The 27,092-nt window shown below is 39.9% G+C and overlaps 1 protein-coding gene across 1 annotated transcript in view; it reads left to right on the top strand.

Annotated features, from left to right (window-relative positions):
• Positions 1 to 16,621: 16,621 nt before the first annotated feature.
• UBE2D2 (ubiquitin conjugating enzyme E2 D2) overlaps positions 16,622 to 27,092 on the top strand; it is a 56,639-nt gene continuing 46,168 nt past the window's right edge. The window contains exon 1 of the mRNA XM_086702828.1: positions 16,622 to 17,091. Within this exon, the coding sequence (XP_086558954.1) occupies positions 17,068 to 17,091 (24 nt within the window). The 5' untranslated portion in view covers positions 16,622 to 17,067. The remainder of the gene's footprint in view (positions 17,092 to 27,092) is intronic.

Here is a 27,092-nt window from a genome sequence, read left to right as displayed (position 1 = left end):
GTAAAATAAATAAACATTAAAAAATTGTTTTTAAAAGAGTAGCATGCTCAGGGTGCTTGGGTGGCTCAGTCAGTTAAGTATCCAACTCTTGATCTCAGCTCAGGTCATGATCTCATGGTTGGTGGGATCAAGCCCCGTGTCTGGCTCTGCACTGCAGCTCAGAGCCTGCTTGGGATTCTCTCTCTCTCCCCCCCTCTCTTTATCCCTCCCCCACATACATGCTCATGCTGTCTCTCAAAATAAATAAATAAGCAAACTTAAAAAGAGGGGGGAAAAAAAGAAGTCAAAAGCTGCAGTAAGGGGCACCTGGTGGTTCAGTCTGTTAAACATCCGACTTCGGCTCAGGTCATGATCTCACCATCAGTGGGTTCGAGCCCCGTGTCAGGCTCTGTACTGACAGCTCAGAGCCTGGAGCCTGTTTCAGATTCTGTGTCTCCCTCTCTCTCTGACCCTCCCTGTTCATGGTCTGGCTCTCTCTGTCTCAAAAATAAATAAACGTTTAAAAAAAAAAAGCTACAGGGCGCCTGGGTGGCTCGGTCGGTTAAGCGTCCGACTTCGCTCAGGTCATGATCTCACAGTCCGTGAGTTCGAGCCCCGCGTCGGCTCTGTGCTGACAGCTCAGAGCCTGGAGCCTGTTTCCGATTCTGTGTCTCCCTCCCTCTCTGCCCCTCCCCTGTTCATGCTCTGTCTCTCTCTGTCTCAAAAATAAATAAAACGTTAAAATAAATAAATAAATAAATAAATAAATAAATAAATAAATAAATAAATAAAATAAAAATTAAAAAAAAGCTGCAGTAAACTTTTTCAACATTGGCTGCAGTAAATTTTTTCAATAAAAGCTGTCTGGATGTCTCAAAAAAGAAATAAAATAAAAAATAAAAATAAAAATATATAAAAATAAAACTGAAAAAGGGAACATACTCTACTGACTGAGCCAGCCAGGCATCCCAATAATAATAATAATAATAATAATAATAATAATAATAATAATAATTAAAAAAAACAGATAACAATAAGTTGGTTTCAATATGGAGAAACTAGAATCCTCATACACTGCAAGTAGGAATGTAAAATGGTACAACTGCTTTGGAAACAGTTGGTCAGTTTCTTAAAATGTTAAAAACTGAATTTTCATAGGATGCAGCAATTCGACCTCTAGCAATCTACCCAGGAGAAATGAAAACGTAAGTCCACACAGTCCTGGCACATGAATGTTCACAGCAATGTTATTCACAATAGCAAAAAAGTGGAAACAGCATTTGTGTCGTTTATTAATCAACTGATGAATGCACAAATAAAGTGTGGTATATCCACACAATGGAATACTATCTAGCAATAAAAAGGAACAAAATACTGTACATGCTATAACATAGATGAACTTCAAAAATACTATGCTCAGTGAAAGAAACCAGACACAAAAGAACACATGTTGTGATTCTATCCATATGAAACATCCAGAAAAGACAAATCTATGGAGACAGGAAGTAGACTCTTGGTTACCTAGGGCTGGGAGTGGGATTAAGGAGTGACTGGAAATGGAATGATATAAATATTCTAAAATTAGTTTGTGGTGATGTTTGCATAATTCTAGAAATATACTAAAAATCATTGACTTGTACACTTGAAATGAATGAATTTGATGGTGTTATAAGTTATATTGCAAAAAATCTTTAAAAAAGAAAAAGTGGAGGGGGCCTGGGTGGTTCAGTCAGTTAAACCTCTGACTCTTGATTTTGGATCAGGTCATGATCTCACAGTTTCGTGAGTTGAGCCCTGCATCTGTTAGCACAGAGCCTGGTTGGGATTCTCCCTTTCTCTTCGCCCTTCTCCTGCTTGCGCTCTCTCAAAATAAATAAATAAACTTAAAAAAAAAAAAAGAAAAGAAAAGGATTGCATTTATTTTTTTATTTTTTTTTTTTTTAAAAGGATTGCATTTAATGACCAACATATTATTGGAAGTGTTGGGAAATAGGTAACCTCAAGGCTTTTCTAGAGAACGATCTCTCCATATATACAAAATTTTAAAACATGCACATCTTTTGACCTAGCACTTTCACTTCTAGGAATTTATTCTAAGGAAATGGACAGTTACTTGGGCAGAGACATTTGTATGAGGATATTTCCTGCGGTATTGTTTAGTATACTGAATATTTGGAGATGACACAAATGTCCTCTATCAGGTAATTGATCAAATAAATATGGAAGGCTATGCAGCTCTTAAAGAGGGCTGGGTAAGTCTTTATGGAAATATGTTTATTGATATGCATTTTTATTATTATGGAAAATTTTCAACATAGGCAAAGGTAGAAAAAAGATTATAAGGAGCCCTCATGCAGTCATCCCCTAGCTTCTGCAGTTATTATGAAGTCTCATTTCATTTGTACCCCCACTTGCTTATTTCTTGTATTATTTTGAAGCAAATCCCAGACATGGTTTCATCTGTAAGTATTTCAGTATGTATCTCTGAAAAAATAAAAGACTCTAATTAAAAAATCGCTACAGGAGCACTTGGCTGACTCAGTTGGCAGAGCATATGACTCTTGATCTTGGGGTTGTGAGTTCAAGCCCCACATTGGGTGTAGAGATTACTTAAAAATAAAATTTTAAACAAACATCACAATATTACCACACTTCAAAAAATAGTAATAAATCTAGGGGCCTGAGCCAAAATCAAGAGTCAGACACTTAACCAACTGAGCCACCCAGGTGCCCTTAGATATCTTTTTTGATAGTTTGTTTAAATCTAAATATAAATAAGTGCCACACATTATGATTGATTGATATGCTTCTCAACACTTCTTAAATATTTTTAAGTTTTGGGGTGACTGGGTGTCCCAGTCGGTTAAGTGTCCCCCTCTTGGTTTTGGCTCAGATCATGATTTCACGGTTCGTGGGTTTGAGCCCCATATCTGGTTCTGTCAGCCAGGGCCTGCTTGGGATTTCTCTCTCCCCCTCTTTCTGCCCCTCCATATCTCTTGCTCTCTCAAAATAAATAAACTTTAAAAAATATTTTTAAAAATATTTTTAAGTTTTATTAACAAGTAATCACATGCCATACAATTCACCCATTTAAGGAATACAACATAATAGATTATAATATATCTGCAGAACTGTACATCCATCAGCACAATCAATTTTACACTTTCATCCCCCTGAAAGTAATGCCCTCCCTTTGGCCATCATTCCCCAATTCTCTCATCTCCCCATATCTGCTTTATATCTCTATGGAATTGCCTATTCAGACATTTCATGCAAATAGAATCACAATATGTGGTCCATTGTGACTGGATTCTCTCTTTGAGCATGTCTTCTTTTCTTTTTTAAATTAAAAACATTTTTTAACATTTATTTATTTTTAAGAGAGAGAGTGTGAGCGGGGAGGGGCAGAGAGAGAGGAGGACAAAGGATGCAAAGCAGGCTCCATGCCTGAGATGGGGCTCAAACTCACAAACCACAAGACCATGACCCAAACTGAAGCTGGACACTCAACCGACTGAGCCACCCAGGCACCCCCACTCTGAGCATGTCTTCAAGATTCATCTATGTTGTAGCACACATCAGGACTTCATAACTTCTTCTTGCCAAATAATATTCCATTGTATGGATATACCACATTTTGTTTACCCATTCATTAGCTGATAAACATTAGGGTTGTTTCCATTTTTTTTTTTTTTTACTGTTATTAATAATGCTCTTTGAGTATGTACAAGCTTTTGGTAGGGACTGTTACGTGTGTGTGTGTGTGGTGATTCTTAAATATCCCCTGGTTTATAAGTTTCCTCCATGTGTGTATGTGCGTGTGTGTGAGATTGTGTTCACTTAAAATTTATTTGCTGAAGATATTGTGATGTTTGCATGCAGTTTCTCACAATCTGGATTTTCCTGGTTGCATTTACAAGGGGGTAGTCTTGACCTCTTTTCCTTTGCATTTCCTGATACTTTATAGTTAAATGTAGAGATTTGATGGCAAGACTGGGGTGCCTGGCTGGCTCAATCGGTAGAGCATGCAACTCTTGATCTCGGGTTGTGGGTTTGAGCTCCACATTGGGTGTAAAATAAAATAAAATAAAATAAAAATAAAATCTTACAGAAAAGACTACTTCATAGTTGGTTGTGGTATACTTCTATCAGAAGGCACATATTGCCTGGTCGTCTCTTCCTAACATGTTAGCATCCATTTACACTCCATACCTCAATCAGTTAATTCATTAGAGATTTCAAAATGTTGAAATTCTAACAAAAGAAAAATTTTAAGTCCATTACAGAATGGAATACTACCCAGACATAAAAAGGAACAAATGTTGATACATAAAGTTGGATGGATCTCAGGGACATTATGCTGAGTGAGAAAAGTTCATCTCAAAGGTCACATATTATGTGATTCCATTTATATAAAATTCTTAAAGTGACAAAATTATAGGGTTGGGAAATAGGTTAGTAATTGCCAGGGGTTAGAGACGTTGGGGTGAAAGGGTGGTGGTTGTGACTATGAAGAGGTGCCGTGAAGAAAATCTCTGCTATAATGGAAAAGCTCTGAATCTTGATTGCATTGATGGTTACAGGAATCTGCACATGGGATAAAATGACATCAAACTTTACACATTGTAGCAACACCAATTTCCTGGTTTTGATACTGTACTTTAGGTAAGATGTAACCATTGGGGGAGACTGGATGAAGGGCATGTTGGAACTTTCTATACTATTTTTGCTACTTCCTGTGAATCTATAAATATTTCAAAAATAAAGTTGAAAACAGTAAATTTATAGAATCTTATGTGTATGAGTTCACTTATGTAAAAACATTCTAAGTAGCAGTTGTTATTTATTATTATCCTCATCTTATATTTGAGAGAACTGATGTCCAGTTAAGAGTTGATTGTCAAAGTCAGCCTGTATTCTTAAGCACTATGTCCTGCCTTGTGTACGCTTAGCCATACAATATTACATTAAAAAGTTGGGACAGACACACAACATTTGTTCCAGTGGTTATTCCTGGGAAGGTAGAATTGGGGAAGAGGGTTTAATTTTCAGTTCATAGGTTTCTGTATTGTTTGACTCATTTACAGCAAACATATGTTACTTTTATAATAAAAATATAAGATATATTTTCAGTTGGAGGGAAAAAAGGAAAAGCTAGTGAGGCACCCCCTCTTTGGCACCCTAATGATGGACGTGGGTTATCCAACAGTCACCACCATTATTCTGAAAGATAAAACTTGGCAGGATGGGGTCCCTTTCCGTGCCCTGTTTTGTGTTCATCCCTTTGGCTTTCCAGCTTCCTTTGGGCCCAACCATCCCTCTAAATCCGTGTGGCTCTTGGATTGCACATGGGGCTGACTGTAGGGAAAGGACGCTGTTTGGTTTTGTTCCCCGCCCCACCCCTCCGGAGGGCTGAGGCTGCCCACGCAGCAACCCCGGGGACGGACAAAGCCAAAGGCTGCAGGGAGGAGCTCGGCTCTAGCGGGGGCTTTCTCCCTTGCGACTGACGGTTCTCAAAACCTTTCTCGCCTGTCAGGTCCCCCGTGCTTGGTGTCCAATGGCTTACTTTTATGGAAACAAGAATCTTTCCAAAGGAATTCTTCTAGGGCATCGGTAAAAATAGACGTTTAAAAAGCGGTAACGTTCACGCGGACGTTCACCGCCAAATCCCAATTTTTTCCCCGGAGGAGTGCTGATGTTACAAGGTCGCAAGACTATAGCATTAAAGTTTTGTCTGCTTTCTTGTTTAAACAAGATGGATTTCAACCAAAGTTCAATTTCCTTAATGTAAACTGGAGGGAAATCAGCACCACCATCATCTAGAGTGGGCCCAATTGGCCTGAAACCTTTTGCGTGTTCTCATTTCATGTTCTTTACCAGAGGAGAGGAAGGGAAGGCCACAGAATGCCCCTGAAATCAATGGGGTTATTTAGGAAATCCCACAGAGGACAAATAATTTTTTTTCTGTTTCCTTTGTTGTTATTACTTGACATGGAACTCAAACTCATGAACCATGAGACTATGACCTGAGCCAAAGTAAGATGCTTAGCCAATTGAACCACCCAGGGGCCCCACCTTTTTTTGTTGTTGCTTTCAATAACAAAACAAATCATGCTTATTATTTTAAATGTAAAAAATGTAAAGCAAAAAGTAAAAGAACTTTCCCTCACTCTCCCCATGCAATTCCCCAGGAATAACTAAGTAATCACTGTTAAAATTTCCATTTTCATCTGTCTAGATCTTTTTCTTTTTTAAGTTTATTTATTTACTTAAGTAATCTCTACACTCAACGTGGGGCTGTAACTCAGGACCCCTAGGTCAAGAGTCACATGCTCTTTGAACTATAAAAGGCACTACTGGGGCGCCTGGGTGGCGCAGTCGGTTAAGCCTCCGACTTCAGCCAGGTCACGATCTCGCGGTCTGTGGGTTCGAGCCCCGCGTCAGGCTCTGGGCGGATGGCTCAGAGCCTGGAGCCTGTTTCTGATTCTGTGTCTCCCTCTCTCTCTGCCCCTCCCCCGTTCATGTTCTGTCTCTCTGTCCCACAAATAAATAAACATTGAAAAAAAAAAAAAAGGCACTACTGTCTAAGTCTTTTTCTATGCATATTCCAACACATGTACACACAGACACAAACACAGACACACACAATCAGAATTTCATGAAGATTAAAAAAAAAACAAACTTTAATTGAAGTATAACAAACTGTGCAAATCTTGGGGCACCTGGGAGGCTCAGTTGATTGAGCTTCTGACTCTTTATCCCGGGCTCAGGTCTTGATCTCACGGTTCATGGGTTCGGGCCCCACGTTGGGCAGGCTCTGTGCTGACAGTGAGGAACCTGCTTGGGATCCTCTCTCTCCCTCTCACTCTGGCCCTCCCCAGGTCGTGCTCTCTCTCTCTCTGTCTCAGAATAAATAAATGAACTTGTAAAAAAATTGTGCAAATCTCAAGTGTACAGCTCCATAACTTTTATATATGTATACGTCATTGCACATTTCACTGCAGTTTTTGTTTTTTTTTTAACTCAACAATATTGTGACATTTATTCCATAGTGGGACGTATGGATCTAACTCATGCTTTTCATGGTAGCATAGTATTCCATAGTATGAATCTGTAATCAGTGCTCTAATTAGCCTCTCCCAATTGATGACTAGTTAGGTTGTATCCAAGTTTTTGCTTTTATATGTTATTAGATTTTAAAACTCTAACTTTTTTACTTCATGTAAGAATAATACATGCTCAGTATAAAACACTGGATATTTCAAAAATGTATGGCTTAGAAAGCAAAAGTCCTTAGGGCACCTGGGTGGTTCAGTTGGTTAAGCGTCTGACTTTGGCTCAGGTCATGATCTTCTGGTTCATGAGTTCAAGCCCCACATCGGGCTCTGTGCTGACAGCTCAGAGCCTGAAGCCTGCTTTGAATTCTGTGTCTCCCTCTCTGTGCCCCTCCCCTGCTTGTGCTCTGTTTCTCTCTCTCTCTCAAAAATAAATATTTAAAAGAATTTTAAAAAAAGAAAGCAAAAGTCCTTCATAATCCCCTCTCAGGTAACCACCAAATACAGAAGTTATTTTCGGCATATACCACATATATCATTTATATTGTGTTATCTCTGTACGCTATTGAAAACATAAATAGGGTTATACTTTTTTTTTTTTTTTTTTTTGCTGCTAAAGCCATTGGATTTTGAATTCTGGGTCCTTGTCTGCTTCCCAGCAGGGAAGATGCCAGGCCCTTTTAAGCTATAGACTCTGAGAACCAGGTTCTCAGAAATCGGGACTTCAATTGCCACCTGTTCTGCCTCATTGTTCTTAGACCTTCCCATTCCCCCTCCAGGACAACCTTTCTCCCCAAGGGTCCTGTACTTCTCTGGAACTCTGAGTCCATTTCTGTTCTTATCTTTACAAATCTCTCCCTCACCCCCCAACACACATACATGATAAATATATGACTTATCCACATCCTTTGCTATGTAAGCCACTTTTACAGATACATATATCCTTTATTTACAAAGTAGGCTTAAAAACTAACACAGTCACATTTTAAAGTTGTTTCATCTTTCCATTTGAATAATGCCAATAATACTAGTAGAATATACAAGTTATCCACCAATGAATACTAAGAGATTCAGTGGACAACTTGTATATGCACAGCCTTCCATTCCAGTGTTCCTTATCTTCCCACCTCCTCTCCAGGACACAGAGGGAGTTTGGGAGACTGTCTTTAGATTGAATGGCCAGACTGTTTTCCAGGCTGAAAGCCTCCAAGAATGCCCCTGATTAGAGTGTGGGCTGAGCCTGCAGTTAGGGATCCACTCTATGGATGCACTCTCATCCCTTTGTTGTTGGTCCACAGGAAAGAGCAGTGGTTGAGGGCTCTTGGAACCCAAAGCAGGACACCAATCCCAGTTTCACAGGGACTGAGCTTGTACACTTCCCTCAAGGAAAAAGGTGAGCAGAGACCAGTCTTTTATGATGCTGCTCTTCTCAGGAACATTGTATCATCATCATCATCATCATGGGCTACTTGATGAACACTTCCTTCAGGCCAGGAACTTGATATATACATTTCATTATTTAATCTCATAATCCCATGAAGGTGTGAATATGGCCCCTATTTTACTGATGAGAAAAGTCAAGTTTCAAGAGGTCAAGTAACCCGTGCAAACTGCACACTATGAATAAATAACAGATTAGGTCTCAAACCCACTGACAGCAGAGCTCTGGCTCTAAATCACCATGTCACTGTACGACACTACTTCTTAGCACCAGTGACCTCAGTAAAAGGAAGAAGCACAAGTGTGCATAACCAACTTCTTTTTTCAGACTATTTCACCAGGAGGAAGCCCACATTTGCATAATGGTATCTTCTCAAGGACAGAATAGGGACAGTATTTCTCTTTCCTACTAGAGATTTTGAACCCCTCTATACATGATTTAGACTGTGGTTCTGTGACATAAAGTCTTGGAATACCATGGAATGCTTTTGTTTGTTTGCTTGTTTGGTTAAAGAAGCGGCCGTCTTGCCCAACGACATGTGAGTATAAAGGTTGTTTTCTTGAGCTGCTCATTATTCAGCCAGTCATTCATGAATTCATTCAACAAGTGTCTTTGATATGCCAGGCACTGGGGATTAAAAGAGGAACAAAAGAGACAATATCTCTGCTCTCCAGAAACTGACAGTCTATTGAATGAGACAATTGTCCAACAATTACAATAAAATATGATCAATCTCTGATGGTAGGACTCTAATCTAGGGGCACCTAACCTAGTCTGGAGTGACTGGTCAGGAAAGCTTCCTGAAAGATGACTTTTAGGCTAAAACTAGGCTGCCAGCAAACATAAGAAAGTGTTATAGGAGGCAGGTGGCAAAGCTAGTGTCATTTCTTTAGTTAGCAGTTCCCATGAAGTAGGCAATGGATATAGGGCCAGACCTCAACAACAGAATAATTGCTGGTAGCAGCACACCCCAAAACATATGTAACAAAAGAGAGTGGCTGTACAAAAAGAATGTAAAATCTGGTACAATTCCTTTGCTACCACTATTCTGATTTTTGACCTTCAAAAAATGAGCTATTTCAAATGCACAAAGCCTAGGGGCGCCTGGGTGCCTCAGTCGGTTAAGCGGCCGACCGACTTTGGCTCAGGTCGTGATCTCACAGTCCATGGGTTCGAGCCCCACGTCGGGCTCTGTGCTGACAGCTCAGAGACTGGAGCCTGCTTCAGATTCTGTGTCTCCCTCTCTCTCTGACCCTCCCTCATTCATGCTCTGTCTCTCTCTGTCTCAAAAATAAATAAATATTAAAAAAAAAACACACAAATGCACAAAGCCTAGCTTTCCAAGGAAATAGATTGATATCTAATAGATAATCTCTAATAGCCTCAAATGGTGGTGCTCTCTCAGAGTTTGGAATGTGTGGGAGACATTTTTATGTTTTAAATATTTTTTTTTCAACGTTTATTTATTTTTGGGACAGAGAGAGACAGAGCATGAACGGGGGAGGGGCAGAGAGAGAGGGAGACACAGAATCGGAAACAGGCTCCAGGCTCTGAGCCATCAGCCCAGAGCCCGACGCGGGGCTCGAACTCCCGGACCGCGAGATCGTGACCTGGCTGAAGTCGGACGCTTAACCGACTGCGCCACCCAGGCGCCCCAGATGTTTTAAAAGTACACCTTAGAAAATATCACCAAGAGGGATCATACCGATGCAGCTATAAAATCAACTCCTGTTTACCGAGTACTCCTTCCTCAGTCATTCTAATAAGACACAATGAACTTGCCTATAGAGGCTGATATCTAAAAATAAGGAGTTCCCAAATTGTTTGGGCTGTACTCTTTACTCAGAGCATAGCAATCATCTTCTCTCTGGCAAGAGAAAACTTTAAATACAAAAATGCTTGCACTACTGGGTTCACAGCCAAGAGGGGAGATCAAATGTAGTGTGCTCACAATTTCAGTAGGATAATGGAAGGTAAACTGAGGGCTCTAAGATCCATGTGGGTTGACAGGGAGGAAAAATCACTCCAAGGAGAAATGTATTCTATAAGAAGATCTAGGGACGCCTGGGTGGTTCAGTCAGTTGAGCGTCTGACTCTTGATCTTGGCTCAGGCCATGATCTCCTGGTTTGTGAGACCCTGGGTCAGGTTCTGTGCTGATAGTGTGGAGCCTACTTGGGATTCTCTCTTTCCTTCACTCTCTGCCCCTCCCCTTTTATCTCTCTTTCTCTCTCTCTCTCTCTCTCTCTCTCTCTCTCTCTCTCAAAATAAATAAGTAAACTTAAAAAAAAGATCTAGGGGCGCCTGAGTGGTTCAGTCGGTTAAGTATCAGACTCTTGGTTTTGGCTTGGGTCATGATCTCGTGATTTATGGGTTCGAACCCCACATCCCTCTGTGCTGATAGTGCGAAGCCTGCTTGGGATTCTCTCTCCCTCTCTCTCTGCCCCTCCCAAGCTCTCTCTCTCTCTCTCTCAAAATAAACTAAAAAAAATTCAATTTTGTTTTACAATATATATAGCGTGTATATATAGAGATATACACAATTTACATATAATAAAATGCACAGATGTTTAATGTTCAGTTCCATAGGTTCTGATAATTATATATGTATATGTGTGCATGTGTGTGTGTGTAATCTCCATCTAAAACAATATATAGAACATTTCCATTATCCCAGAAAATTTCTTTGATCCCTTTCTTGATAAATCACCTCCCCAGTAATGGCAACCACTTTTTTTACTTCAAACACCAAAAATTAGTTTAGTCTATTTCTGGACTTCTATAAGTAAAATTGTATAGTTCATACTCTTTTGTAACTTTCTTCTTTTGCTTAACATAATCATTTTGAGATTCATTCATGTTATTGAGTGTGTCAGTAGTTCGTCCTTTTTGTTGTTGTAGAATTCCTTTATATGAATGTCATAATTTGTTATCCCATTCTCCTACTGATGGACATTTGGGCTTTCTCCACTTTTGGACTATATATGAATACGGCTGTTATGAACAATTTGTGTATAAGCCTTTTTGTGGACATATGTTTTCATTTCTCTTGGGTATATACCTAAGAGTAGAATTGCTGGATCATATGATAGATGTATGTTTAATTTTATAAGAAGTTACAAAAACACTTCTCAAAACTATCATTTTACACTTTCACCTGCAATGTATGAGAGTTCCAATTGCTGTACTTCCTTGCCACCACCCATTGTAATCAGCGTTCTTGAATTTAGCCATTCCAGTGGATGTGAAATGGTATCTAATTATGATTTTAATTTGTATTTCCCTGAAGATTGATAAATTTCAAGGTATTTGAAAATAACCCTTGGTCAAAGGGGAAATTAGACACCTGGGTGGCTCAGTCGGTTAAATATCTGACTTCTCTCCCTGCCCCTCCCCTGCTCATGCTCTGTCTCTCTCTCTCTCAAAAATAAATAAACATTGGGTGTTTATTGAGCCAACTGGGTGGCTCAGTTGGTTGGGCATTTGACTTTGGCCCAGAATGTGATCTTGTGGTTCATGGGTTTGAGTGCCATGTCGGGCTCTGTGCTAGCGGCTCAGAGCCTGGAGCCTGCTTCAGATTCTGTGTCTCTCTCTCTCTGCCTCTTCCCCTGCTCATGTACTGTCTCTGTCTCAAAAATAAATAAACACTTAAAAATTAAATAAATAAATATACATCAAAAAAAGTTTAAAGGGGAAATTAGAAACTATTTTACACTCAATGAAAGTGAAAGACATAACAAAAGTGTGGGATGCAAAAATAGTGTGCTTTTTAAATTTTTTAAAAACATTTATTTATTTATTTATTTATTTATTTATTTTTAATGTTTATTTATTTTTGAGACAGAGACAGCATGAACGGTGGAGGGTCAGAGAGAGAGGGAGACACAGAATCCGAAGCAGGCTCCAGGCTCCAAGCTGTCGATCCAGAGCCCGATACGGGGCTCGAAGTCACAAACCATGAGATCATGACCTGAGCCGAAGTCGGAGGCTCAACCAACTGAGCCACCCAGGCGCCCCAACATTTATTTATTTTTGAGAGACAGAGAGACAGAGCACAAGTAGGGGAGGAGCAGAGAGAGAATGAGACACAGAATCCAAAGCAGGCTCCAGGCTCTGAGCTGTCAGCAGAGAACCCGATGCGGGGCTCGAACTCACAAACCGTGAGATCATGACCCAAGCCAAAGTCGGTCATCCAACTGACTGAGCCATCCAGGCACCCCCCAAATAATGTGCTTTTTAATGCTTTATTAGAAAGTGCTTATATTTTAAAAAAGGAAAAATATAAAATCAGTGATGTAAGCTCCTACTTTAAGAAGTTAGAAAAAGAACAAATTATATTCTTAGTAAGTAGAAGAAGGAAATAAAAGTAAGAGCAGAAATTAATAAAAGAGAAAATGCAAAGAGAAAATACAAGGTCAAAAGTTGGTTCTTTGGAAGGATTAATAAATTTGATAGTTTTAATCCTAGCAAGATTTGTCAATAAATAAGGGGAAAACAAAAATAACCAACAACAGGCAATCAAAAATGGACATCTTTATAGATGCTATGGATAGTAAGAGGAACTATAAAATATTATGAGTAAATTTATTCTAATAAATTGGACAACTTAAATGAAATGGACAAGTTCCTTGAAAAACACAATTATCACAATGGATATAAGAAAAAAGAAAAATCTAAATAGCCCCATACTTATTAAAGAAATTGAATTTATTATCAAACTCTTACTGCGAAGAAAATTCCAGGGCCAGATGGCTTCAGTGGTGAGTTTTACCAAATATTTATTTAAGGAAGAAAAAAATAACAATCCTACACAAACTCTTTCAAAACAAAGAAGAGGGAACACTTCCCAATTTATTTTATGAGGCCAGAATAACCTTGATATGAAAACCTGATGAAGATACTAAAAAAAGAAAGTTATAAACTGATATTCTTCATGAACATACATGCAAAAACCTATAACTCTTTGATGCAGCAATTTCATTTCCAGAAGTTTATCCTAAAGATGCACTCTTAGAACTGTACAAAGATTAACTGTAGGACATCCACTATTGGGATATTTTTAATAGTAAGAATTAGAAATAACTCTACAAACAACAATGTTCCCCCAAATATGACAAGTTAAATAAATAAGGTCCATTTATATGACAGAATACATAGCCATTAAAATATGGTAGAAATGTGTATTGACACAAGAAAATTCACTATATATTGTTTATTCTTTATTTTCTTGTAAATTTTTAAAGTTTATTCATTTATTTTGAAAAAACAAATAAAAGTAGATTACCAAAGATTTCAGGTGCTCTCACCATTAAAAAAAAGCAAGGCAATGGATATGTGCATTATCTTTTTTAAAAAATACTTTATTTATTTGTTTGCTTTTAATGTTTACTTCTTTTTGAGAGACAGAGAGAGTACAAGCGGGTGAGAGGCAGAGAGAGAGGGAGACTCCGAATTTGAAGCAGGCTCCAGGCTCTGAGCTGTCAGCACAGAGCCTGATATGGAGCTCAAACTTGTGAACTGCAAGATCATGACCTGAGCCGAAGTTGAGTGCTTACAGCCTGAGCCACCCAGGCACCCCTGAATATGTTCATTATCTTGACTGTAATAATCATTTCACTTCATGGATTTCAACTTTTTTTTAACGTTTATTTATTTTTGAGAGACAGAGGGAGACAGAGCATGAGCAGGGGAGGAGCAGAGAGAGACGGAGACACAGAATCCGACGCAGCACCAGGCTCTGAGCTATCAGCACAGAGCCTGACACAGGGCTTGAACTCACGAACCATAAGATCATGACCTGAGCCGAAGTCGGACACTTAACCGACTGAGCCACCCAGGCGCCCCACACTTTATGTATTTCATGTTGTAGACCTTAAATACACAGTTTGTATTATTATTATTATTATTTTTTTTTTTTTACCGAAAGTAGATTACCAAAAAGTATTATGGCATGATCCTACCTTTTTCGAAGAAAAATGTGTATTTATATGTTAAAAAAAAAAAAAAAAGACTGGAAGGCATAAACCAAATAGCAATCATTAAATGATTAGAGTATGGTTGACTTTTTTTTTTTTTCTCCTCGGATTGATGGTGTACTGATCCCTGGGATTGAGGATTTCCCCACGAGGATCAGTGCTTCTTCTTCTTCTTCTTCTTCTTCTTCTTCTTCTTCTTCTTCTTCAAGTCCATTCATTTATTTTGAGAGAGAGGGAGAGAGAGTGTGCTCAAGTGAGGGGGGGAGCAGAAAGAGGAGAGAGAATATTCCAAGCAGGTTTTGTGTTGTCAGTGTGGAGCCAGACGTGGTGCTCGATCCCACGAAGAAGGAGATCATGACCTGAGCCAAAACCAAGAGCTGGACACTTAACCAACTGAGCCACCTAGGTGTTCCAAGTATGGTTGATTTTTATTTCCTTTTTTTTGATTACCTGTATTTCTTGCAACCCATATCTATCTATATCTATATCTATATCTATATCTATATCTATATCTATATCTAATCTATATCTATATAGAGATATAGAGATAGTTTTTCTAATACAAAAAACTTACCAGTTGAAGAAAAAAGTTTTAAATCTGAACAATGGGCATTTTTGTACCTCTTCCATCACAGTTCTTAGGAAGAAAAGATTTGGGTAGGGGGCACTTGGGTGACTCAGTCAGTTGAGTGTCAAACTCTTGATTATGATTCAGGTCATGATCCTAGGGTTGTGAGGCCGAGCTCTGAATCAGTTTCCTCACTGAACTGGGAGATTGCTTAAGATTCCCTCTCTCTTTCTCTTTCTCTCTCTCTTTGGCCCTCTCCCCGGCTCATGCTCTCTAAAATAAAAATTAAAAAATAAAAAATAAAAAAAGATTTGGGACTGTAGAATATTCCTCTTCACCTCCAACCTCAAATACATCCACCTTGGATGACTGGATGCAGTTTTCCCCTCCTTTGATTTGCTGGATCCACAGTGGCCTGTCCCATTGGTCCAACCTTTACTTAGTAGGTGAGGCAGTATAAATTTGGCCACTGACCTATTGGGTAACGATTCACAGGATCTTTCCCTTAGGAGCTCCAGTTTCTCCTTTCAAAATTCAGGTTAGAATCAATGATATCCAAGGTCACTTCCAGATAGAGGAAAGAACACAGTTTTAGAATCAGAAAACCTTGGGATGGATGTGAGAATGTGGGCATCACTCCCCAGGAAAAAAATCCTTAATATTCTCTTGTGTGCCCCACAGCCAGGTAGTAAGTACCTCCAAGCCTAGGCCTGGTCTTGTATCTCACTGGTCATGGCATAGGACTCAACACAAGAGTAGTTCTTCAGTGAATTAGCTTTTGTCTCTACCTCCTAAAAAGCAACTCCAGAATAGATTTTCTAGGCTTGCTCCTGATGGTGATCTGAACCACAAGGTTGGTTTTAACTACTGGAGCATACACTGCACGTTTTTTGGTTCTTTGTTTGTTTTTCCTGAGGTAACTGGTGCAGTGCTTGTCTGTAACAATTCACCAAGCAGAACAAGGTGTGGGTACCTCTCCTACAAGTGACACGTCTGTGGCTAATGGACATTCAAGTTGTCATCCTCTTGGGGGCCTGGTCATAAAGGCCATCTCACAGCTGCCCGAGTAATGCTCAAAGAAACACATTCCCAGCAGGTGCCCTGGATGTTACAAGGCTTCTAGAAAGCGCTCTGACAAGACCCTGCACTTCACGGAAATCACAGCTTTGCCTCTATAAAGCTGTGTGACCTTGGACAAGTCCCTTCCTCCTTCGAGAACATTGCAATGGGCCTAAGTACCTCCTCCCGGGCCAGTCTATGCTATGGCGCTGATCAAGTGACCTGGAAAACACTCGCTTTTAAACGTTCATGGATGTTCGATTCCACACATGAGGGTACCCGAGGCAGGGGACTCAAGGGTTGCGGCGCGCAAGGAGGTACCACCCGCGCCAAGATCTCGCGAGATTTCCTCCCTGCGCTTCGCGACGTCATCCTCTCGCCGGCCGTGGCGGCGAAGGAGACGGCGCGTAAGACACTCACAGGGGCGGCCCGTATCCCTCCGCCGCCGGCGCGGTCCGGCCCTCCTTCCCATAGCCCGCCAATCCCCGCGCCTCCCGACCTGCCCCTCGGCCTGGGCCCACCCCGCGCTCCGGCGGCCCCACCCCGGCGGCGCCGCCCGCCCGTCCGCCCGCGCGTCCGTCCGTCCACCTGCAGCAGGCAGTCCCTCTGGTTGTCCGATCGAGCGGCGCCGGCCGAGCCCGAGGCTAGGGCTCTTGCACCCCGGCGGAGGGATCCGCGGCGGCTGAGGAGGCGGCGCTGAGATTAGGTGGAAGAGGCAGCTACGGCGGCGGCGGCGGCGGCGGTAGCGGCGGCGGCTCGGGCGGCAGCGCATAAAGGGGCCGCCGCCGGGTGATGCGGTGACCGCTGCGGCAGGCTCAGGAGCCGAGTGGGCCGCGGCCCTCAGTCCATCCTGCCGAACCCGCGCTCCCGAACTGCCCATCTTCTCCAGCCGAGCCGCGATCACCGAGGCGGCCTCGCGCCCCCTCGCCCCTTCCCCGTCCCTCCCCTGTCCCCGTCCCCGCCCCGGGGGCCACCGCCACCCGCCTCCCACGATGGCTCTGAAGAGAATCCACAAGGTAAGCGGCCGGAGGTCGGCTGAGGGTTCCGGCCGCTGGGCGGGACAGCTGAGCAGGCTGCGGCCTGCACTTCCCGCCGTCGCCTCCGCCTGGCTCGCGGCCTCATCGGACCCGGCTGCCGGCGATGGTCCTGCCGGGCGCCCTTCCCACCCTGTTCCCAGTGATGGCGCCGGTAGAGGCCCGGCTCGCGGTCCGAGCTTAGGCCGGAGGTGCGCTGGCCCTCTCTGCGTTCCTCCCTGGCCTCCTTTCTAGGCCCCGCGTGGTATGGAGTCCCAGGGCCTCTGCCCGGCTTGGGACTGCTGCGCTAGAGGGCCATTGTCCGGCCATGCCGGGAGGGGGAGCTGGGGCTGGGGCGTTGAGCTGCCCCTTTGACAGAGGTCGAAAGGGCTCCTTGCCCCATCACTGCCTGTGTTCTCCCACCTCCCGCCCACACCCGCCCACCTGCTATAGCTTCTTCCACCGACCCGCCTGAGCTTGGAGCCCATGTCCCAGGCAGACAGAGGAAGCCTTTTTGTCCGATCTACAAGTATTTCTTGAGTTCACTTACTTCTTGGTGGCCATACACTTCGGTCCACTCTACTTGTCCAGAAACTTAAGAGTAGGAAGTTCAGAAGGAGAAACAAAACAAAAACATGACTCTTGATGGAGGAGGGAAGTAGAGAAGCGTTTTGTTCTTTGAGGTTGCCAAATGTAAGAAACTACACTTGAGTTTTACAGGAATGGATCTAATAGAAAAGCTGTTAAATTTGCAAGGGTAGAGCTAGAAACTTGCACGTTGAAAACCACTGGAGAAATTAAAGTTTCCTTGTACAGTGTCTTCATAAAATGTATTTTAACGCTTAAATTAGGTAATATGTTCAAGGAGACTCTTTTAATTTGGAAGGAATTTTGCTAGATTTTTCCATTTGAAAGGATGTCTTTGCCCTTTACGATGAAAGGTTATTTAGTTACTGGTATGGAGGTATTCCTTATACAGTTTCTAGAGTATGGGCTTGGCTTAAAATTTAGGGTCCCTCCAATATTGTAACCTCCTGGTGCCCCTATCATGTTGTTTTTTTTTCCTAGAAGTGGTGAAGTACGATTGTACTTCTGATTTTTGTTGGTGTTTCACTTGGTTACTTGGAGAGGCTCTATTAAACCGCTAGCCACTTACAAGTAGATTGGTTATCCATCGGAGGAATGGGATGGAGATGCAAGGGAAAGAGAAGCAATATTCACCTTACCCTAAACTCAGTGAAAATGCAGGCTGTTGGACAATTAAAATACCTGTTTGCACTTGGTCTTCATTTCATTCATGTCAAAAACCTTTAATGTGAAATTAATCCTAGTGCTTACTGTAAATTAGGTTAGAGCCTTACCAATTTGTTTGGATTTACTTGACTTCTAACACATGAAAAAAGGGCAGACTTTAGACAGAGTAAACCTTGTATTGAAATGAAGCCGCTTATGTGTTAAAAGGAGCTTGAAACTTAAGGGGAAATTTCTTAAAGAACTTTTTAAGGGGCTGAAGCACGCGGAGGGATGGTCATCCACATAAAAATATGTATGTATTTTTAAGGCATTTAGGAGTTGCTGAGTTCTTCTACAGTCTAATTGGGAAGTACCAATTTGAGATTGTAACTGTATATAATTTTTTTAATCCCCCCCGCCCCAGCCCCAGCCCCAGCACCGTGCTGTTATTTTAAAACCTGAAGAGAAGTATGTGTGATAACTTACAGATCAAGAAATATATCCTTTAGTGTCTATGTTAATTGATGTGCGTTACGTTTTTTAGGAAAAAAAAGTAACATTCAAAACATGTATTTTAATCTTTTAATATACTTGCCCCGCTAGTGGGTTTTTTTGTTTTTTGTTTTTTTGAGTTACTACGTATTCTTTAGATTTTCTTTAAAATATTTTCTTATAAAAATTTTAATAAGGAAAATTAAGCTTAGGCAATGATACTTTGAATTTTTAAAACTCACAGTTAGCCTTTTACCCTCCTGGTTTATAACCTAGAGCCCTTTCCAGAGTATGCTTAACTTCTGAGACTGACAGGGATTTGAAATACAAAATTTGTTTTTGGGATACTAGTCAATAAAATTGTGAAAACAAATGGAAATTTCCTTTTTCAATTTTTTTTTGTAATACCAATTTTTTAAAGTTTATTTATTTTGAGAGAGAGAGAGAGCACGCGTGCATGCAGGGGGCAAAGAGAGGGAATCCCAGGCAGGCTCCTCGCTGACAGCCCCAATACGGGGCTCGAATCCTCAAACTGTGACATCATGACCTGAGCCGAAGTCAACCACTTAACTGACTGAGCCACCCAGGTGCCCCTGTGTAATGTCAGTTTTAAGTTGAGTTCAGACTTAACCTAGGTATGGATAAGACCAGTTTTCATATCTTCTTCTTGACCCTAGTAATGTAACTACAGTGGAATACAGAAAAAACTTAGTTGGCTTATGTAATTAATCTTGGTCTTAAACCTTCCCAGTTATCATTTTCTTAAAAAAAAAAAAAAAAAGTTCTGTGTTAATACTCTGTTGACTTTAGATATCATGAACTTCATCTAGGTTCTAATAAAATTTTGCTGAAAGCAAATACATTTGACATGTAGCATCTTTAGGAGTTCAATATCTTCTTTCTTTGACAGAAGGAAATAGTGTTCTGTGAGATTGACAGTTCTTTAAATGCCGTGTGTTTATGGCAAAAGCTTTTGATAGACTTCATAGACTTTATTTTGATACACACTTTAGGGTCTCTTGACCTATGCTTTAATAGAGTATACCAAAAAGGGTCATCATCAACATCCAGTATAGTTCTTTGCAAGGATCGGGACCCTCTGGGCTTGTTGTATCCACACCAAATGGTCCTAGCCTACTGTGTTCTGAGGTTTGCTGCTGACTTTATAGGTATTTAGCTTTGATTTTGATGCTTTGAGTGTCTGCTTCTAGCAGCACCACCCCCAGCCCTTTTCCAGTTGGCTGCATCTCATCTGTTGTGGGCTGGGAAACCAGATCACGGAGCTTATTAAAATTATGTCTAAAATAAGATCCAGTAGGCTCTGAGTGACGAGGGCTTCATGTGTTCTGTGAACTGTGTGGTCTCTTTGGCTGCTCACAGACCTTTTTTACTTCCTGTTTTTCTTCTTTTGTTACACAGATGCAGGAGACTTTTGGGTGCTCTTAGAGTGCTATAATATTGAAATACAGGACTAATTTCTTTATTTTGGGGAAGGATAAAAGACAATGTCTTGATTCTTTGAGGAGTTGAAGACAGACCAAAGTTAGGATAATATAAACTATTTTCTTAACAGTAATAGTGCCTTGTACATTTTACTGTTATCCTGATATTTATAGTTAACATATGGTATACATGGCTTTAATGCCAGGATTATTACTTGATTTATTCTGTTCGTATGATAAAGATTTTTAGAGCTAGTTTCTTCTAAAACCCCTCAAGAGACATCACTCCTGGAAGTGGGGGGGAACCTCAGTAAAATAAAGATTTCAAACTCTGATAGTTCTAGGCCAACCAGGTAACCAAAGTGAGCAAAAAATTGAGGGGAACTAGAAATTACATATGCTATCAGAAGAGGGCAGCTGCTACCCTGCTCTCTCCAAATGTTGCTGTTACCAAGATCTGTGGGCCCACTGTTGCCAGGTCTTCCTCCCCGCCCCCCCCCCCCCCCCACCTTTAAAAGGGAAGCCACAAATCTAGATTTTGGCAGCCAATTCAAATTAAAAACAAAACATACTTCTGACAGGTTTGGTAGGCTCCAGTTTAATTTATGAATTAACATTAAAAGATTGAGGTTCAGTAAGCAGTCAGGAGTGTAAGGATTGAATCATTTAAACCATAGTTGCTATCTTTTTTTAAAGTTTCAAAAGTTTGCTTTATGTAGATGGGCAAGATTAAGTAGGTTTGTGTGTGTGTGTGTGTGTGTGTGAACTGTTAATTAACTTCTTTGCTGAGGTTTTTACATGGTTATGTGTGAGGTCATAGGGAAAGCCAATTTAGTACATGCATTGATTCCCACAGTAGAAGTTTGTTTGTATCTTACTCTTAACCTCATTCTGCTCTGTTTCATGTTGTGAATCATCTTTGTATAGACTACACACTTTGAAAATGTTTTGAGATTGGAAGATTACAAAAGGATTGATTCTTATCTTTGTAACACTGCAACAGTATTAAATTAAATAATTTTAAAATATTGTATTTTAATCGTGATACCACAGTATTATCAGAGGTAAGGGTAAAGTGAATTCTTGTCAAAATGGCAAAACAAATTATCAAACTGTTCTGTGGAGTACTGGTAACCTTAATAAATGGTTCATTGAAGATAGCTGTTTGAATTAGATCTATCTTAGAAAGCAGATACACCTTCTTACTCCAAAAAATAAGTTTCTTGAAATCTGCAGAGATTCTTTCTTTATTTAGTTTTAGTTTTTTTAGTTTTTCATTAGGAAATGATTCTTTCTTTACAAAGTTTCATTGGATTGAGAAATTTTCTTTGGCTCTTCCAGGTTGCTATTTAAATGTAATTTAAACAGCCATCCTTGAAGGATAACTTAATTTTGGTTGCTTTAGACACTCTCAGTGTGTATTACTGTACTGCTGACTGACAAAGAGGAAGTTTTGACAAAGTCCAATTCTAGATATTTTAGTCCAGAGAGAGGGCTGCTAAAATATCCTAGGCGGTTCCCAGGATAGGAATACCTGACTCATGCCTGATGCTGCCAGGAACCTCTGCAGCCTCATCCCAGAAATGCAGGAGCACACTTTTTTATTTCTGTAGAAATAAAGTTTTGGTGGTTAGGTTCCCAAGCTAACCTTCAAAATCATATTTAACTATGACATAGGAAAATAAAGTACCATTTGATCTGTCTCCAGAGTCAGGTGACGTTTCACGTAATAGAATCATAAAATGTTAGAACTGCAGCACATCTCAGAGCTACTCTCTGAAAAGGCCGTGTGACTACTAGAGCTGAATCAAGAACCTGGGTTTCTTGGGTATGTCCAGTGTCTTTTCTGGCAGACTATGTACCCTTATGGATCTGTTAGGTATGTAAATCCAAAGGATGCAGTCTTTTTCTTTTGTTCGAACAGTTGGGTATTCAAACTGTGCCTTGGAACCAGATCTTTGCCTTAGCATCTCTTTTTATTATTGAAGAGATGTGTATGAACTCCCTTAAAACTACACAAAGTTCGGATATTCTGTTCTCCATATACCTTTCAACCTTTCATCAGAGTTAAATGGGTTTTCATTCTCTAAAAGATTAAGAATCACTGTCTCATGTCCTTCAACACTGTTTTAATGTTAGTTGGTGACCCAATTACCTATTCTACAGAGAAAATAGAAATATATGAATTCTTTCAGATTTCCTTTGAGGCTTTTGAAAACAAAAACAAAACCCTGTAGCTACCATCTTTAGAGTACTCATGCAGTTTCATAATTACTGAATCTTCTGAACACCCCTGTGAGAATTCTGTTCTCCCCAGGTTAGATGGGAAAATAGACACTTGGAAAAGTAAACAAACTTGTCTATGATTCTGTGGTTATGGTAAGAAAAGCCAGGATTCAGATTCATGTAATCTTGACTTTAGCCAGCCATTGCTCCAAATTGACCTTGGTCATCACTCTTCTTCCTTCTTGTGTCTGGAGAAGCTATACTTTCCCCTTTGACAATCTAACTTTTGCTTTCGTATTCTTTCTGCCAGGTCCTTGCTCTCTAGTAATTTACTCTACTAGTTTTCTCTCCTCTTCCTCTTCCTCTTCCTCTTCCTCTTCCTCTTCCTCTTCCTCTTCCTCTTCTCTTCTCTTCTCTTCTCTTGAGTCCCCTCAGCATTCAAGGTTCCTAAACAAAAATAAACGACAACAAAAAACTTTTTAACTCCCTTCCCCCACTACAGTTAATTCTTTCCTCTTCTTTTTCCCTCTTATCTCTGGCATTTCAGTGCCAAAATTCTTAAAAGAATAGTCTATTCACTATTCTGAGATTGCTTAGTAAGGTCACTGGTCATTACTTAATTGCCAAATTCAGTGGACACCCTCCTCAGTTTTTATTTAATTTTTATAACAGTTAACGTTGTTGTCACTCATTTTCCTTAGCTTCTGATAAACTGCTGTCTCTTCCTTCCTCCATATCTAGTGTCTCCCAACTTTATTGGAATGATTTTCAAACTAATATTATTGATGGATACAAATAAGAGTTCATGAAACATTGCACACTTGGGTTAAGATTGACCTCACAAATGGTCCCGTGTAGATCAATTAAAATACATATATCACAGTTAGGTAAATTATTTAAAAACAAAATATATTAAGAGGAAACATTATTCATTGTTTCTTATAAAGTAACAAACTATAAACATTTTTTTTTTTTTTAAGTTTACTTATTTTGTGAAAGAAAGAGAGCAGGGGCAGAAAGAAGGAGAGGGAGAATCCCAAGCAGGTTCCTTGCTGCCAGTGCAGAACCTGATGCTGGGCTTGCTCTCAAGAACTGTGAGATCATGACCTGAGTGGAAACCAAGACTTAGACGCTTAACTGGCTGAGCTACCCAGGCACCCTAAAATGGTATTTTTCTTACCTAATAAAAGAGATCTTCATCAAGGGCTGCATTAAATGTTTCTGTATGTTGTTTTCATTATAGTACAATACAAAAATTTGTTTCTAACAGGTACACTCTAGCAAAAGAATGCAAAGTGTGTATTTGGCATCATTCTTGCAGTTAGGCAACTATCAACATTGTTAATTGTCTCATGAGTAGAAATAGGTTGTCTAATTAAAAAACAAAAAGAAATTTAGGCTTTGCTCACGTTTATTTCAAAATAATTTGACTTCTGGGGTTAAGAATCAAAGGACTTTGTTTTTTTATTTAAAACTTCCATATTCTAGTTGTAACTCTATGGGGAATGGGTTAGTATTGTAGAAATACTTAATAAACAGTATGCTTTGATTAAATCTCAAATATATATTGAATTACGACAAGAAATTAGATAGATAGTGGTAGATAGTGGAGTCAGATAGACAATAATATCCTTGAGTAAGTGCTGTTTGTGCATCACAACACAGATGGACATCATTTGTTTTGTGTTCTCGTTTCTTCAGGCAAATTATGGCTTTAAACCTGCAGAAATATGTAATATTCTTAAAAACATGTATTAAAAGTAGATAAAATTTAGGGCAAAAAATATCGTCACCTTTATGTTTCATTCCTAGAATACAGACTAGTGTTTTGTGAGAAATACTACTGTAATTGAAACAGTTCTAATTGATCCTTTTCAGAAACATTTTCCTTTAGTCTTTGTGTGTTTCCTTATACAGTGAATGTCTTCTCACCCCACCCCCTCCTCCTGAATTCTTTATTTATCCTTGGAGACCCAATAGAAATGGCTTTTCTGTGTGCCTGTGTGCTCCAGGCATGCAGGCAGTAGGGTTCCACTATAGAACTATTTTTTAGTATGTAGACATGATTGATTGTTCTTCCCCTCTGGACTGAGCTTTCCTGGGCAAAGTCCTTGTCTTCTTCATTATATTTCCAGTATCTGATGCATAGTAGGCCTTCAGTTTTTGTCAACAATATTGAGCGAATAATGACAGCAAGTGATATGGTGAAAAAAGTAGTGGGATTTTGGAATAATATATCTGTTGAATCCTGTGCTAGCTCTGTGGCCTTAGGCAAGGTTACTTCGCTGATTTTTTTTAGCCTCAGCTTCCTTGTTTATAGAATGAGGGTAGTGTCATTTACCCTGCAGACCTGTGGAGGGTGAATAGAAAGGAAAAACAGACTACATTTTTAAAAGGTAGGCTTTAATATAATCATTGTGACTTAACTGCTACAGTTAGAAAGTTGCAAATACAATACCTAGAACATTTTATTCTTTAACCATTTAATAAGTTGTTAACATGATGTCTCATCACCCCCAAATACTTCAATGTGTATTTCTTATAAACAAGGACATTCTGCCACATAATCCTAATACAGCCTTCAAAATTAGGAAATTTCCATTGAGATCTTACTGCCATGTAATCCTCAGACCCCATTCAGGTTTTGCCAGTTGTTCCAATAATGTGTTTAGAAAAAGGATCCAGTCCAGAGTTACTCATTGCATTTTATTATCTGTGTATACTCTTGTTTAATTCCTTAGTCTCTTCTTGGCTTCGTGACCTTGACACTTTTAAAACATTAGAGACCAGTTATTTTGCAGAGTGTTCCTCAGTTTGGGTTTATTCTCGTACGATCAGATTTAGGTCATGGATGGAGTGCCTTCCTAGCTCAGTTGGTAGAGCATGTGGCTCTTGATCCCAGGGTTGTGAGTTCAAGCCCCACATTTGGCATTGAGCCTATTTAAAACACACACACACACACACACACCAACTTTTAGGTTAGGTTGTGGATACGTGGTAGGAATGTCAGAAGCAATGCTGTGTTACTGTCTTTGTACCCTGTCAAATGGTATGTGATTTTGGTGGGATTCTTTTCATTGCATCCTATCAGGTGGTATGCAATTTCAAATTGACCCATTACTGAGAATTTTCACTTCTATTGCTTGATTAAGGTAATGTCTACCACGGTTCCTTACTATACAGCCAACTCTTTTTCCCTTTATGATTGAATAAGTATTTTATTAGGAGACATTTTGAGAATATGTACTTATCTTATTTGTGTTATTTATTTGTTGTCACAAAAGAAAGTACCCCAAGTCTTAGCTACTTAAACATTTATTATCCCATAGTATCTGAAGATCAGAAATCTGAGAATGGCTTATAGCTAGGTGATTCTGGCTCAGAGTCTTTTTTGAGGTTGCTGCCAAGCTATTGCCTGGAGCTGCAGTTCCCTGAAGACTGGAGAATCCTCTTCTAAGCTCATTCCCATGGTTGTTGACAGAACTCAGTTCCTTGTGGGTTATTGGACTAAAGGATTAATTTCCTCCCTGCTTAAATCTCTCCATAGGGCTGCCTGAGTATGCTTAAGACATGGCTTCCCTTAGAGTGCCCCCAGAGAGAGCTAGAGCGAGCAGCTACAGTATCTTTTATAACCAAATCTCCCAAGCGACATGGACATGCTATCACTTTGCGATATTCTGTTGGTTTCATAGACCACACCTGGTATAGTGTAGGGGCGAGAACTAAAGGGTTTAAATACTAGGAGTCAAGGATCATTGGGAGCTGTTTTGGACCCTGGGTACCACACTGTCATGCAAAAGTATTAACTTATTTTTAAACTTATATTTGGACTCATGATTTCAAACTATTTTATTCAGGTAGATTATAGTAATTTATTATAATTTATTTTAATTCTCAGTTGTTCTGTTTTTCCCTCATCATTCTTTGAGCATTTAGTTTGTTTTGGCAGCATAATATATCTCTGGTTTTTGTTTTTGTTTTTTTTTTAACCCTGCTCTAGCTGTGTAATCATCTATTTTTCCAAGGCTTCCTAGTTCTGTTTACTGGAAAATGGTATTTAGAAATCAATATTTGGATGCTAGGTATGCTCATTGCTCTTGAAATCTCACTGCTTCCGAGCTTTCTCAGTATAATCAGTGGATGTAGCTAGGGAATATGTATATGTATATACAGACACATGGACACACGCAGTACACACATTTCCATGTATATTTAGTTTTCTCTGTATATATTAAAAAAAAAACATGAGTTCACATTGGTACCTCTAATTCCAGTCGAATGCCATAGGGTTCACCCTATATTTCTTCTTTCCAGTATAACCATTTCTTTTCTGACAGTGAGAAGCCTGTTACTCTTAATAAATGTACTCATTTCATCAATTTTCCAGTATAATCAACCTCCCAATGCTGGGTGCACCTGCATAGATACCATTCTTGCTTTCCCTCCCCAGGAGTTGCCCTTAATTTTCCTGACTTGGACATCTTGCACTGGGTCATGTACATCCCATTATAGATTTTCTCAGAATTTTTAAAAAACAAAGTAAAATAAAGGACTTTTTATTTGACATACATATTTAGATAAAAACTGTTTAAAGTAATAGTGCTAGTCATA

This window comes from Puma concolor, chromosome A1 (assembly GCF_028749965.1).
Source record: "Puma concolor isolate L17-30 chromosome A1, mPumCon1.1.hap2, whole genome shotgun sequence".
NCBI classification, from domain to species: domain Eukaryota; kingdom Metazoa; phylum Chordata; class Mammalia; order Carnivora; family Felidae; genus Puma; species Puma concolor.
The sequence above is the reverse complement of the archived record's forward strand: the minus strand, read 5'-3'. Positions and strand labels throughout refer to the sequence as shown.